This window comes from Salvelinus fontinalis, chromosome 3, assembly GCF_029448725.1.
Source record: "Salvelinus fontinalis isolate EN_2023a chromosome 3, ASM2944872v1, whole genome shotgun sequence".
In the NCBI taxonomy this organism is placed as follows: domain Eukaryota; kingdom Metazoa; phylum Chordata; class Actinopteri; order Salmoniformes; family Salmonidae; genus Salvelinus; species Salvelinus fontinalis.
Window position 1 is genome coordinate 46,939,612 of NC_074667.1, and position 14,342 is coordinate 46,953,953.

The 14,342-nt window shown below is 39.8% G+C and overlaps 1 protein-coding gene across 3 annotated transcripts in view; it reads right to left on the reverse strand.

Moving 5' to 3' along the window:
• The window catches only part of fhit (fragile histidine triad diadenosine triphosphatase), a 359,526-nt gene that overhangs the window by 49,160 nt on the left and 296,024 nt on the right, over positions 1 to 14,342 (reverse strand). For 2 of the 3 annotated variants that reach the window (XM_055917158.1, XM_055917157.1), the window contains one exon: positions 12,391 to 12,459. The exons of the other annotated variant lie outside the window; for it this stretch is intronic. In XM_055917158.1, the coding sequence (XP_055773133.1) occupies positions 12,391 to 12,459 (69 nt within the window). The remainder of the gene's footprint in view (positions 1 to 12,390; positions 12,460 to 14,342) is intronic. 3 annotated transcript variants of the gene reach the window in all.

Sequence of the window (14,342 nt, forward strand, 5' to 3'; positions counted from 1 at the left end):
CCCGAGTCACACCCTGACCTAACCAAACATAGAGAATAAATAAGGATCTCTAAGGTCAGGGCGTGACAAGTGTTCAATACTTAAAGTGACATCACAACCCGTATAGGTTCTTTTATCTTTTTAAGGTAAATACACTGTTTTGTGTTTTATGAACTTTTTTACACCATATTACATGTATTCTGAACTATAACGAAGTATTTGAACATTAATATTTGTTGTAGTGAACATAAAAATGTAGGGTCCTTTCTACTTATATTCATAACCTTCATTAATAGTTTTCTTTACAAGTGTAAGTAGTAAGTAGTTCTGGATGTGTCATTGTTTAAGATATTTGATGATTTGTTATTGTAACCGACCTTTGCAGGAATTGTTGAGCACAGTGCTCATTCCTCTAGTAACCGACAACGATGAGACAGCCTATAGGGAACAACCTCACAACAACCTCTCAATCAACGTAAACAATACAAAGGAGATGATCGTGGACTACAGAAAAAGGAGGGCCGAACATTCCCCCATTCACAACGACGGGGCTGTAGTGGAGTGGGTCAAGAGTTTCCACATCACCAACAAACTATCATGGAAAGAAATGTCATGAAGAGGGCATGACAACACCTTTTCCCCCTCAGGAGATTGAAAAGATTTGGCATGGGTCCCCAGATCCTCAAAAAGTTCTATAGCTGCACCATCGAGAGCATCCTGACCGGTTGTATCATCCCCTGGTATTGCAACTGCTCGGCATCCGACCGTAAGGCGCTACAGAGGGTAGTGCGTACAGCCCAGTACATCACTGGGGCCAAGCTTCCAGGACCTTAGCCAAATACATTTAAACTCAGTTTTCACAATTCCTGACATTTAATCCTAGTAAAAATTACTGACCCTGTCTTAGGTCAGTTGGGATCACCACTTTATTTTAAAATGTGAAATTTCAGAATAATATTAGAGGGAATGATTTATTTCAGCATTTCTTTCTTTCATCACATTCCCAGTGGGTCAGAAGTGTACATACACTCAATTAGTATTTGGTAGCATTGCCTTTAAATTGTTTAACTTGGGTCAAACGTTTCGGGTAGCCTTCCACAAGCTTCCCACAATAAGTTGGGTGAATTTTGTCCCATTCCTCCTGACAGAGTTGGTGTAACTGAGTCAGGTTTGTAGGCCTCTTTGCTCGCACACACTTTTTCAGATCTGCCCATAAATTTTCTATAGGATTGAGGTCAGGGCTTTGTGATGGCCACTCCAATACCTTGACTTTGCTATCCTTAAGCCATTTTGCCACAACTTTGGAAGTATGCTTGGGGTTATTGTCCATTTGGAAGACCCATTTGTGACCAAGCTGTAACATCCTGACTGATGTCTTGAGATGTTGCTTCAATATATCCACATAATTTTCCTCCCTCATGATGCCATCTATTTTGTGAAGTGCACCAGTCCCTCCTGCAGCAAAGCACCCCCACAACATGATGCTGCCACCCCCGTGCTTCACGGTTAGGATGGTGTTCTTCGGCTTGCAAGCATTCCTCTTTTTCCTCCAAACATAACAATGGTCATTATGGACAAATAGTTATATTTTTGTTTCATCAGACCAGAGGACATTTCTCCAAAAAGTGCGATCTTTGTCACCATGTGCAGTTGTAAACCGTAGTCTGGCTTTTTAATGGAAGTTTTGGATCTGTTGCTTCTTTGCTGTGCGGCCTTTTAGATTATGTCGATATAGGACTCGTTTTACTGTGGATATAAATACTTTGTACCTGTTTCCTCCAGCATCTTCACAAGGTCCTTTGCTGTTGTTCTGGGACTGATTTGCACTTTTCGCACCAAAGTACGTTCATCTCTATTAGACAGAACGCGTCTCCTTCCTGAGCGGTATGACGGCTGCGTGGTCCCATGGTGTTTCTACTTGTGTACTATTATTTGTATAGATGAACGTGGTACCTTCAGGCGTTTGGAAATTGCTCCCAAGGATGAACCAGACTTGTGGAGGTCTTGGCTAATCTATTTTGATTTCCCCATGATGTCAAGCAAAGAGGCACTGAGTTTGGAAGGTAGGCCTTGAAATACATCCACAGGTATACCTCCAATTGACTCAAATTATGTAAATTAGCCTATCAGACGCTTCTAAAGCCATACCGCTAGCCGTGCTACCGTACGGCTAGCGGTACCGGAGCGCCAAGTCTAGGTCCAAAAGGCTCCTTAACAGCTTCTACCCCCAAGCCATAAGACTGCTGAACAATTAATCAGGTGGCTACCCGGACAATTTACATTGACACCCCTCTTTGATTTTACACTGCTGTTACTCACTGTTTATTATCTCTGCATAGTCACTTCACCCCTACCTACATGTACAAATTACCTAGACTAACCTGTACCCCCGTACATTGACTCGGTACTCGTACCTCCTGTATATAGCCTCGGTATTGTTATTTTATTGTGTTCTTTTTTATAGATTTTTATAAACTTTAGTTTATTTAGTAAATATTTTTTATTGAACTGCATTGTTGTTTAAGGGCTTATAAGTAACCTCGGCAAGACGGAGCTGCTCTTCCTCCCGGGGAAGGACTGCCCGTTCCATGATCTCGCCATCACGGTTGACAACTCCATTGTGTCCTCCTCCCAGAGTGCTAAGAACCTTGGCGTGATCCTGGACAACACCCTGTCGTTCTCAACTAACATCAAGGCGGTGACCCGTTCCTGTAGGTTCATGCTCTACAACATTCGCAGAGTACGACCCTGCCTCACGCAGGAAGCGGCGCAGGTCCTAATCCAGGCACTTGTCATCTCCCGTCTGGATTACTGCAACTCGCTGTTGGCTGGGCTCCCTGCCTGTGCCATTAAACCCCTACAACTCATCCAGAACGCTGCAGCCCGTCTGGTGTTCAACTTTCCCAAGTTCTCTCACGTCACCCCGCTCCTCCGCTCTCTCCACTGGCTTCCAGTTGAAGCTCGCATCCGCTACAAGACCATGGTGCTTGCCTACGGAGCTGTGAGGGGAACGGCACCTCCGTACCTTCAGGCTCTGATCAGGCCCTACACCCAAACAAGGGCACTGCGTTCATCCACCTCTGGCCTGCTCGCCTCCCTACCTCTGAGGAAGTACAGTTCCCGCTCAGCCCAGTCAAAACTGTTCGCTGCTCTGGCACCCCAATGGTGGAACAAACTCCCTCACGACGCCAGGTCAGCGGAGTCAATCACCACCTTCCGGAGACACCTGAAACCCCACCTCTTTAAGGAATACCTAGGATAGGATAAAGTAATCCTTCTAACCCCCCCCCCCCTTAAAAGAGTTAGATGCACTATTGTAAAGTGGTTGTTCCACTGGATATCATAAGGTGAATGCACCAATTTGTAAGTCGCTCTGGATAAGAGCGTCTGCTAAATGACTTAAATGTAATGTAAAATGTAAGTAAGCATTTCAAGGTTGTATTTGGCGCAACCTGGTATATTTATGTTTACCAATAGATGGCAGTATTGACTCAGGACGGGGGTTTGCTTTCCACTATCCGTAGCCATTTCCTATGTCTGCCTATATAACCGTGATTTAAGAAAGCTTCAGGTAGCTTAGGCCAGGTGCATTAAAGAATGTTATTCTAAGTTACAATTAAATACTAAACCGTACTTACGTGTCATGAGTCATCAATCTAAGAAGCCTCTAAGGATACTACAGTGCATGTGACAAATACAATTTGATTTGATTTTAACTTCTCTAGGATACTGGGCAGCATTTTCACATTTGGATGAAAAGCATACCCAAATTCAACTGCCAGCTACTCATCCCCAGAAGATAAGATATGCATATTATTAGTAGATCTGGATAGAAAACACTCTGAAGTTTCTAAAACTGTTTGAATCATGTCTGTGAGTATAACAGAACCTTTTTAGCAAGCGAAACCCCGAGGACAAACAATTCAGATTTTTTTTTCTTTGAGGTCACTCTCTTTTCAATGGGTTTTCATTCGGAATCCAGATTTCTAATTGACCTTCTTGCAGTTCCTACCGCTTCCACTGGATGTCAACAGTCTTTAGAAATTGGTTGAGGTTTTCTCCTTTGTGTAATGAAGAAGTACGGCCATCTTGAACGAGGGTCACTTGAAGTGTACTGTTAGATAGAGGCACGTGACCAGAAAGCTAGCTACAGTTTGTTTTAATACTGTATTGAACACAGATCATCCCGTCTTCAATTTTATTGATTATTTACGTTAAAAAATACCTAAAGTTGTATTACAAAAGTAGTTTGAAATGTTTTGGCAAAGTTTACAGGTAACTTTTGAGATATTTTGTAGTCACGTTGCACAAGTTGGAACCAGTGTTTTTCTGGATCAAACGCGCCAAATAAATGGACATTTTGGATATACTGTATATCGACGCAATTAATCGAACAAAAGGACCATTTGTGACGTTTATGGGACATATTGGAGTGCCAACAACAGAAGCTCATCAAAGGTAAGGCATGAATTATATTCTTATTTCTGCGTTTTGTGTAGCGCCTGCAGGGTTGAAATATGCTTCTCTCTCTTTGTTTACTTTGTTGCTAACCTCAGATAATAGCATCGTTTGCTTTCACCGAAAAGCCTATTTGAATTCTGACATGTTGGCTGGATTCACAACAAGTGTAGCTTTAATTTGGTATCTTCATGTGTGATTTAATGAAAGTTTGATTTTTATAGTAATTTATTTGAATTCGGCGCTCTGCATTTTCTCTGGCTTTTGGCCAAGTGAGACAGTAGCGTCCCGCCTAAACTCAGATTTTTGGATATAAATATGAACTTTACCGAACAAAACATACATGTATTGTGTAACATGAAGTCCTATGAGTGTCATCTGATGAAGATCATCAAAGGGTAGTGATACATTTTATCTCTATTTCTGCTTTTTGTTACTCCTCTCTTTGGCTGGAAAAATGGCTGTGTTTTTCTGTGACTTGGCTCTGACCTAACATAATCGTTTGGTGTGCTTTCGTCGTAAAGCCTATCTGAATTCTAACATGTTGGCTGGATTCACAACAAGTGTAGCTTTAATTTGGTATCTTTCATGTGTGATTTCATGAAAGTTAGATTTTTATAGTAATTTATTTGAATTTGAATTTGGCGCTCTGCATTTTTACTGGCTTTTGGCCAAGTGGGACGTTAGCGTCCCACATATCCCAGAAAAGTTAACCGGAGGTAGGGCAGTAAGCATTACATGATGCTGTATTAGCCTCTGTAATTAAGAGTGGTGCACATGACCTTGTTGATGGTGGAAATGGCTTCTCATTATTGAACGTCAATTTGCTTGACAGTTTCGATATCAGTTTATCAAGAGAGAAATATACTTATCTTTCTTCAAACATGCATACAACATTGTGTAATAATAATTTATTTATTTATTAATTAAACAGTCCTCTAAAAATCAAGCCACGTTGCACTATTATGTTTCAATAACTTGCAAAAACTCAATGATTCTATATCAGCATAACACAGATAAAGGAAGTGTTTTTTTACTAAAATATCAATGTTTCTGACGACTACTTTATTTGTTTTTAAATGTTAGATTGACTTTAAAAAAATAAAAAAATAATCATAACTTGAAAAAGCTCAATTTAAGATTAGCAGAACACACATATAAAGTTATATTGTTCAATAACCTATTATTTGTTAACAGTATTCAAAAACAAATATTATTGACATTTGAGTTAGTACCACTTTTATGATTTGAGTTCTACTGACCGTTTGAGGTGTTTGAGTAGCCACTAATCAATTTATTTTATTTATGCAGTTACTTTTTAGATTGTGTGTGTGTGTGTGTGTGTGTGTGTGTGTGTGTGTGTGTGTGTGTGTGTGTGTGTGTGTGTGTGTGTGTGTGTGTGTGTGTGTGTGTGTGTGTGTGTGTGTGTGTGTGTGTGTGTGTGTGTGTGTGTGAGTGTGTGTGCGTGTGTTCTGCTGAATAATATGTCTAGAGATACCTGTCCTCCTGCACAGTCTCAGGTAGACCCTGATACAGGTGAGGATGAGGTGAACAACATAACAAGAACCAAATGGGCTAATGGGTTCCCATGGTAAACATTATTATTTGACACCCCCTCACTCCTCCCTTTATCTAACAAAGTAGGCTACAGTACTTCATGTCCAACAGTGCCAGACAGATGGTGGGCTGCACTTTAGAACAATTGCTCATCATTTGCACAGGAAAGTGTAGGACGTGTTCTGGATCTTTCTCCTTTATCTAAACTATCGGCAAAAACTCCTACTCCCCCCGGGAAGGGAAAATGACAAATCTTGGCTATTTGATACAAATATTAACTAGGTGAGTGCCAGAGAGATGGATAGTAGCCTGTCACAGCAGGCAAGAACATGAGGATCCATTGATATTTGTCATTACATAGCCCTATTCCCCCTATGTTCCCTAATAACACTGCCACAAAATATGATGAATGACAGCCAAATAACAACGCAGCGCCTCCCCTGAATATGATCTCTCTGTCTGGATATCCTCACACACAGCAAAGGGGAGCACCGTAGATAAAGATCTAATGAGCAATGCTATCACACAATATCAGGGTTGAGAGAGGCCCACTACATATCTTAGGCAGGCTACGTCAGCACGGCGCCGAGGAGGTGGCTGGCTCGTAGAAATACAACGGAGAGCGGGGAGGGGATTTATTGATTGGGTGGATAGATACTGGAATGAAAGATAATAATCGGGAAGCTAAATAAGTGAAATTCAGTCTCCAGGGCCCCTGAATGACTCGTTGTCTTTGGACTGACTAGGCACATAAGCAGAGCAGACATAAGATGGGGTAATTTAAGAGCTGCTGTATCCAACAGCAAGCAGCTAGAGACAGTAAAATAACTTGACTGCTTTCCCTTGCAATTTTCTCCCTAGCTGATCCGTACAGTAGAAATACATATGAAATATGACAAAACCAGACATAACAAGCAGTGATTTTAGAACATACTGTAGATCTAGTTGAAAAAGAAAATGCATTAGATAAATTGTATTTAGCGAATCATTAAGAATAATGTATTTCCACCCTCATTATTCAGGGGGCATATTCTAGCCTTGAACCCGACGCAGTCATTATCTCATTTATTGTATTCAGTTCAGAGATGGGGTGAATATTCATGTTGCTCACCCCTCTTCCAATCAATAAGCCTGTATCAAACTCCTGTTCCTGCAACTGTTTCAGTGGCCACAACAAATAAGCAGAACCAAAATGGAAAACATTTACAGTAGCTGCCAATCAAACTGGGTCCATTCAGACCTGTTTAAAAGCAACAAACTGCCTTCAAAACACTAGGTTCACAGCATCTCCTCCATCTGTCTGTCACTTCCATTCTCCCTAGAGAATCTGGAGAGGCATTTGAAAAAAAACACACAAGGCCTAATTGGAGAAAATAACACCATTACAACTTATAATCACGAGCTGACATTGTTCCCCACTAACAAGCATGGCAGCGGCGTAATTGAGTTTCCACTGATCTCTGAGGTGGCTCAGAGCAAGAGCAGAAGAGAGGCATAGCCTGGTGCCTGGTGCCGTCTCACTGCTTTTTCCTCTGATTAAATAGCCATAAAGAGTGCACTTTCTCTCTCTCATCCAATAAGAGTGACTCGTGTCTACAGTGCCGGTGTTCTTAATAGGACTGAAGAGGAGTATTGGGATTCTAACGACAAAGCGCTATGGTTATTAACGCCAGCTCACGACTAGATGCTACAGTACAGCTCTCAAGCTCCTGTGTTGAGATGGTGTTCCAGGCACTGAGAGTGAGTGAGTGCAGACTTCATTAAAGAAAGACCACACTTTTGATTACAATTGTCATTTACATGTTCTGAGCACAAACACATACTCAATCAGCACTTAATCAGTTGGATGAGATGGATTAGGGTACGAGGACACACACATTTGAGGCATCATTCAAAAGCCTGTGTTTGTCAACAACATGGCTTCCCAGGTCAGAAATGTAGGAAAAATTAAAAACCGTGGAAATGGAACCCATTCATGGGTTATAGTTGTACCAGGCTAAAAAGTTCACCATCTACATTTCTGGTCATGGTCACCGTGTACCTGCTAAAGTACAGTAGCTTTAAAGTGCATATTCCATGGGTCTAAATTGCAGTTCTTCATGTGCGTAGAATGATCACGACAAAGATTAGCCTCTGTAGTTCAGCTGGTAGAGAATAGCGTTTGCAACGCCAGGATAGTGCGTTCAGTTCCAAAGACTACCCATATGTAAAATGTATACACGCATGACTAAGTCGCTTTGGATTAAAGCGTCTGCTAAATGGCATATATTATTATATTAGATAAAATGTGTGTTAAACGAATGCCAAATGTGATTCAATGTTTTTTTTCCCCCTTGGCTGATTAAAAGGTCAAAGCACATATTTTTTGAAAGTGCTGACCTTTAAAAGGTGTAATGAGTGGTGTCTGGGCAGAAGGCTGCTGAGGTGCAAATACACAATGCTTGCCATGTTGTGGGGCAGGCATCCAACTCTCTACGCCTTTCAACCTTTTCTCTCTCTTCTTCTCTCTCTCCATATACCCCACTCTCAAAGCCCCCAGAGGCTGTAGGCCATCACATTCATAGATGTGATCTATTTTCAGTTAGTAGCTAATTGGGTGTTTGACATGATTCATTGTAAGTGTATAACTTGACCATTGATGAGCATTACCAAGGTCAAGTAGATATTTATGGCTGGGATATTGCTATTCGCCCACTGTAATGATTATTACAACATCATTCTCCACACAGTAAAATCCTTCACCTTTCCAATCATGTTCATCTGATCTCCACTCTGACCTTTTGGAGCAAGTTATTTCAATGCAGAGCATGCTGCTACTGCAGGCAACATTACAACAATATACTGTATCTTTGTTTATGCCTCTCTGTCTTTCATCTCTGCTAACAAACCATACTGCTGAGAAAGCATATGTGACTTGTTTCAGGAAACTAGGAGTATGTCGCGTGCCACTTCTTAACAGGAGAGGCATTTGAACATAATGATTATTTGTTTTATCAAAATGTGTTTTTTGTCCAAAATGCCATCTGGAAATTGTGAACTTTCAAGTGCCTTAATAACAAACTTGTATGCCATCTGTAAATACGATTAAAATTGTTAAATTACGAGCCTAGTTGGTTGAGCCACTAGCCATGATTGGTAGGACATGCCAAGAGATGAGTTCGGATTGGTCTAGCATGTAGCACGCTTCTGTCTATAACATGAGCTTCTCAGTATGTGTAGGTAATCCTTTCTAATGCAGCTTTTTTGAAAGATATCATGAAAAACTGCACAAGTGTTGCTAATGCTCTCTATTGAAATCAGTGGAATGCCGGTGGAAGCAGAATATGATAGCTAAGGTGTTGGAGAAAATTCAGGCATTTGATTGCAAATATGCAGAGGGAGTCAAAAAGAGATCACACAAAAGACTGGCCTTTTTATATTTTTATTTATTTATACATATATCTGTTTGCCTTCACCTCCCTTATCTCACCTCACTTGCTCACATTGTATATAGACTTATTTTTTTATTTTTTCACTGTATTATTGACTATATGTTTGTTTTTACTCCATGTGTAACTATGTGTTGTTGTATGTGTCGAACTGCTTTGCTTTATCTTGGCCAGGTCGCAATTGTAAATGAGAACGTGTTCTCAATTTGCCTACCTGGTTAAATAAAGGTTAAATAAAATAAATAAATAAATAAAAAATAAAACACCTGTCTCTGGATTCCATCTTCAAACTAATGGCAACTATGGCATCCGTGACAGACAGGGAGAAGCGCTCGTCCATGTGTATGGGTAAGAAAGTCTAGCTAGCTACATTTTCAGATATTATACATTTCTAATTTTGTCAGTTTTCATTGCAATTTAAAGCGTACTGTTAGCTAGCTAGCTAACGTTAGCTGGCTGGCTGGCTGGCTCGCTAGCTAGCATTATGTGTATGATCTGTGTAGTATTATTCTTATATTCCTATCTCAGAGCTATTTGCATTGCTAGTTATAGTCTAATGTTAGCTAGCTAGCTAACGTTAGCTGGCTGGCTGGCTGGCTCGCTAGCTAGCATTATGTGTATGATCTGTGTAGTATTATTCTTATATTCCTATCTCAGAGCTATTTGCATTGCTAGTTATAGTCTAATGTTAGCTAGCTAGCTAACATTGAACCTAGTTGGTTAGCTTTAGCTACCTGTAGATTAATGCAGGGTAGTAACGTTATGAGTTGGGATTTACACCTTCTGTATCCTGTGCATGTGACAAATAAACGTTGATATTATTTGATATAGTGTGTGTTTACCAGATACGGTAATGTGAAGAACAACATGACCCACACCAAAGTGAAAATAGAATATAACGTTAGGCCAACGAGACACTGTCCAAGTTCCAAAATTCTCCAGTGGAATTCCCTGCTTTTATTAAGTCATACTTACTACTGTAAGCTATTTTAGCTAAAGTTAAGACGTTGTCAGCTATATGATATGGTCATAATTTGAACTGGCTAGCCAGCTAACTTAATGTTTGCTAGTTAGCTAACAAGCTAGAAACTAACCAAAACATTATTTAGAAAGTTGCTTTTAGTTGTCTGGTTTGTTAGATTGACGTATACTAAATAAACTTTAAACGGATGGGTGCATTGGTGTTAAAGTACACTTAAGAGGGTGTGAACGATGCTGAATTGGTGTAGATAAAGAAGAGCTCTCCTGTAGGTGTACCAAAACATTGAAGGGCCATTTTCTCAATAGTGGGGTTACAAGTTTATAAACTTTCAAACCAGAATTACTTTCCCATTTTTCCTCAACTGTAGTGTATGATATACCATTCTCTACTTTTCTCCAATGTAAAAAAAGTTCAAATGTTGCTACATAAAACAGAACTGAGCCGGTTGGTCACATATATAAATTGTAAAGATGTCAGATGAACTTGACAAAGTATATTTTGTACAGTACACACTTTATAGTGTATCTGTATGAAACTTTGAATAGCTACAGCATCTAGTTCGGTGAGAGAGGAAGACAAAACCTGAGCATTTGCTGTTGTCTCCATTATGACTACTGACAAGCTCGTACATTCAAAGCACATAACAAAGAACATTTGTGAAAGAGAAGAGACAAAACAAGTCTAATATGCCATGACAGCTTTTTTTGGCAAGGTGACACAGCTAATAAAATTGGAAATGGCATGTGTTATATCTGAGAGAGAGAGAGTGCAAGAGAGAGAGATGCTGCTGACTGTATCTTTCAGAATGGCTGTCAGGCAGCGGACAGGCTCTTTACGACCACGTTGCGTGAATCTACCGGGCCGTGTCACTTCATCTAAATAAAGTGACAAATAAAATCGCACTCCAGAGTCCCATCCCTTTCTCTGCGACGATAAACACCCCAGACAGTGGAGCCTCGGTGCCTGCCCCAAAGTCAGCCTTGTAGTGAGCACGGCCACTGAATGGCTATCTGGGGTAATTGGCCTAGTCACTGACATCAGAGACATCAACCAATCATTATGTAATGTCCTAATCAGAAATACAGCCAAACAGAGGCTGTAACTAGATGACGTGGGTCTGAAGTTCAGATTACATTGTCTATTCACTACACACAATATCACACAAATAGACGATTGGAAACCCTGTGCCTCATTTCTCACTAGTTTCACACTGTGAAGAGGAAAGTGGTTAAACTATTCTATTGCCTCTTAAATAGTCTTTATGAGGGAGTAAATGTGCACAGTTTGAGTTATAAAACACTTAACAGTGGTAAGGTATGGGGGAGCCAACACTGTGTGATTATTCATTGTGAAGCAAAACACCTCAGAGAAAAAAGGTCTAATTTGCAGCGTGTGACATCAACAATATGAATGGCATACAGTAGCTGCTTTCACAATAACCCTTATGATCACATGCAAATTAAAAACAAACCTATTTGTATTTGGCTGGTGGGCCACGGATGTGGATGCGTTCTATTTCCGCCTCTGGCTCTTTAGGGAACTATAGTCAAGCCTGTTTTTATTAGATGTAGTAATTAGAATATTCATATCAAACTTAGTCATTGATATTCATTTGGTGTGGCCGCTCTTGTTGCAAATTTTAAATGTCACAGGGAAATTTAAATCACTATGAAAGGCATGTTCATTATTTGTGTATTGAAGTATCGTGGTTCATTGGTTTGGTGATTTTATTTTGGAAAAGGTCTCAGGGTGTATTGACGTTTGTTCAACCCCAGCTCTAACATGTTTAATTAAAGCTATTATTTTGAGCTACAGGTGAGCTAGTGCATTACTGATAAACAGAAGATAACTGTATGATAAAAACAACTCCTACCCTGGAGGAATTTAAACAGCCACTGTGTCATATTGAATATCAATGTTTGGTCATAAGAACTCAAATCAATGTAGTGGGAGAGGCAAAATAACTTTAAAAACGCTCTACTTTACCTCATCATAGACGTTGTCGTTTCTCTCAAAGTCACCTGCCTTCCTGGGGAGGACATGCACGTGAACATGCTGAAAACACACAATGACAAAACAAATGAACATGTTTTATTTTTAGATATTATGTTATTCACTCATCCAGAGAGACATACATACTATGCTGTGCCAGCTACTCTTGTAACAAACTGAACTGACAACAGACCTATCCAGAGACATCTTTCATTAATTCACAACCTGGTGGTGAAGCAATGCTGTAAATCACAGGAGGGTTACAATACATTCCGCCAAGTGTACCACCTGTGTACCACCGGGACTCCTTAATTTTATGCTTTTAAAACTTAAATTGACTTTGTCAGACGTCCTTTTCTGCTCCCCCTTGCGTCGTGCTGTCACAAACTTGGCCATCTGCACAGTTAGTTTCCAACTTGCAGCTTTCCTTGGGTGCTTATTAGTGTGGTAATGTCCCAGAACAACTGCTACGTATTTACGCAGAAGAAGAAGAAAAAACACACACATTAAAACAGGAAAGATAATTAGACGATGCAAACATTTATCTTACACTATGCAAATCTGCAACAAAGTTTTACAGAGTAAAAAAAAGTCATTAGCTAGTGATAACATAATGAAGGACAAGCAGAGTGCGAGAGACTCCCCTGAAATGAAATACAACACGCTCAAACTGAAGAAACAATGTCCTCATGATGCTAATGTACCCAGCTCTTACATATGCTTGAGTTTTAATCAGCAATCCACTTGGCTCTAGATTGCTGAAATGTTGCATACTTCAAATAATGCAATAGAAATCCACTGAAATAGATGTTAAATGAATAGTTCAGCAGCAGCGTTCCTGACACAAGTAAGCCTGTATAATAAAGTGGCAAAGTCGTATATTTATATTGTCTCAGTTGATTAGTTCCTTTTTCAATCCCTGGTATATATAATTATTATTTCTCTAAGTAAAACAGAATAAATCAATATGAAAAATGAAGGACACAGTTACAATTAGCATGACAGTAAGCCGCATTCACAGGGAATAGGCTTACCTCCGACATTATTTCAGAGGTGGTTTTAAACACATTTTGCAAATTGTCATACCGCATTTTACAAATTGTCAACAGTCATTGTGATTCTGCCACTGGCATTGTGGGAGAACAGCACATCATCGTGTTTGTATAAGCATCAACGTGAATAGAGCAAGTGTACTGTCAAGGCTATTCAGATGTAAGAAATCATTCCCACACAAAGCAGCCTCTTGGGCCTTCTGAATACTTGTGACAGTTCTTTAGAGTACACAGCTCTTACTTAATTAGAGCATTCTCAGAAGTATCTTCAAAACAGTTTGATTAGCTGACTTGAATAGATGTTCATTAGCATACAGAACATAAATGACAACACATCCTGTGTTTGTTAGGATCATGTAAGCACAGACTGTCAACTTTGTACATGATAAATAAAATCAATGACATGAGGAAAACTGTTTTATTCTTTTCTGGATCGGAACATCTCACTTATCTCATCATTCTCAGAGTTGACAGCACATTGAGGAACTAAACTGACAGGGGAAATTAACTGACAAACAAAACTGATATCCTTGTTTAAAGCTGCAACATGTAACTTTTTGGGAGTTACAGATCTGTCATTGTCATTGAAAGCAAGTCTAAGAAGCTGTAGTTCTGTTCAATGTGCATTTTTCTATGCTTCCCGCTCTTAAGTTATATTTTTTGTGTCTTTTACTTTCGGTTTTGTACACCAGCTTCAAACAGCTGAAAATACAATCTTTTTGGTTATGGAAAATATATTTCACAGCGGTTTAGATGGTACAATGATTCTCTACACTATACTTGCTTGTTTTGTCACAAAAACTGAAATTAGCCTTAACTATTCTAATATTAGCAACCAGGAAATGTCGGAGCAATTTCAGCATAGTGCACCTTTAAGAGTTCTTTATCATGAAC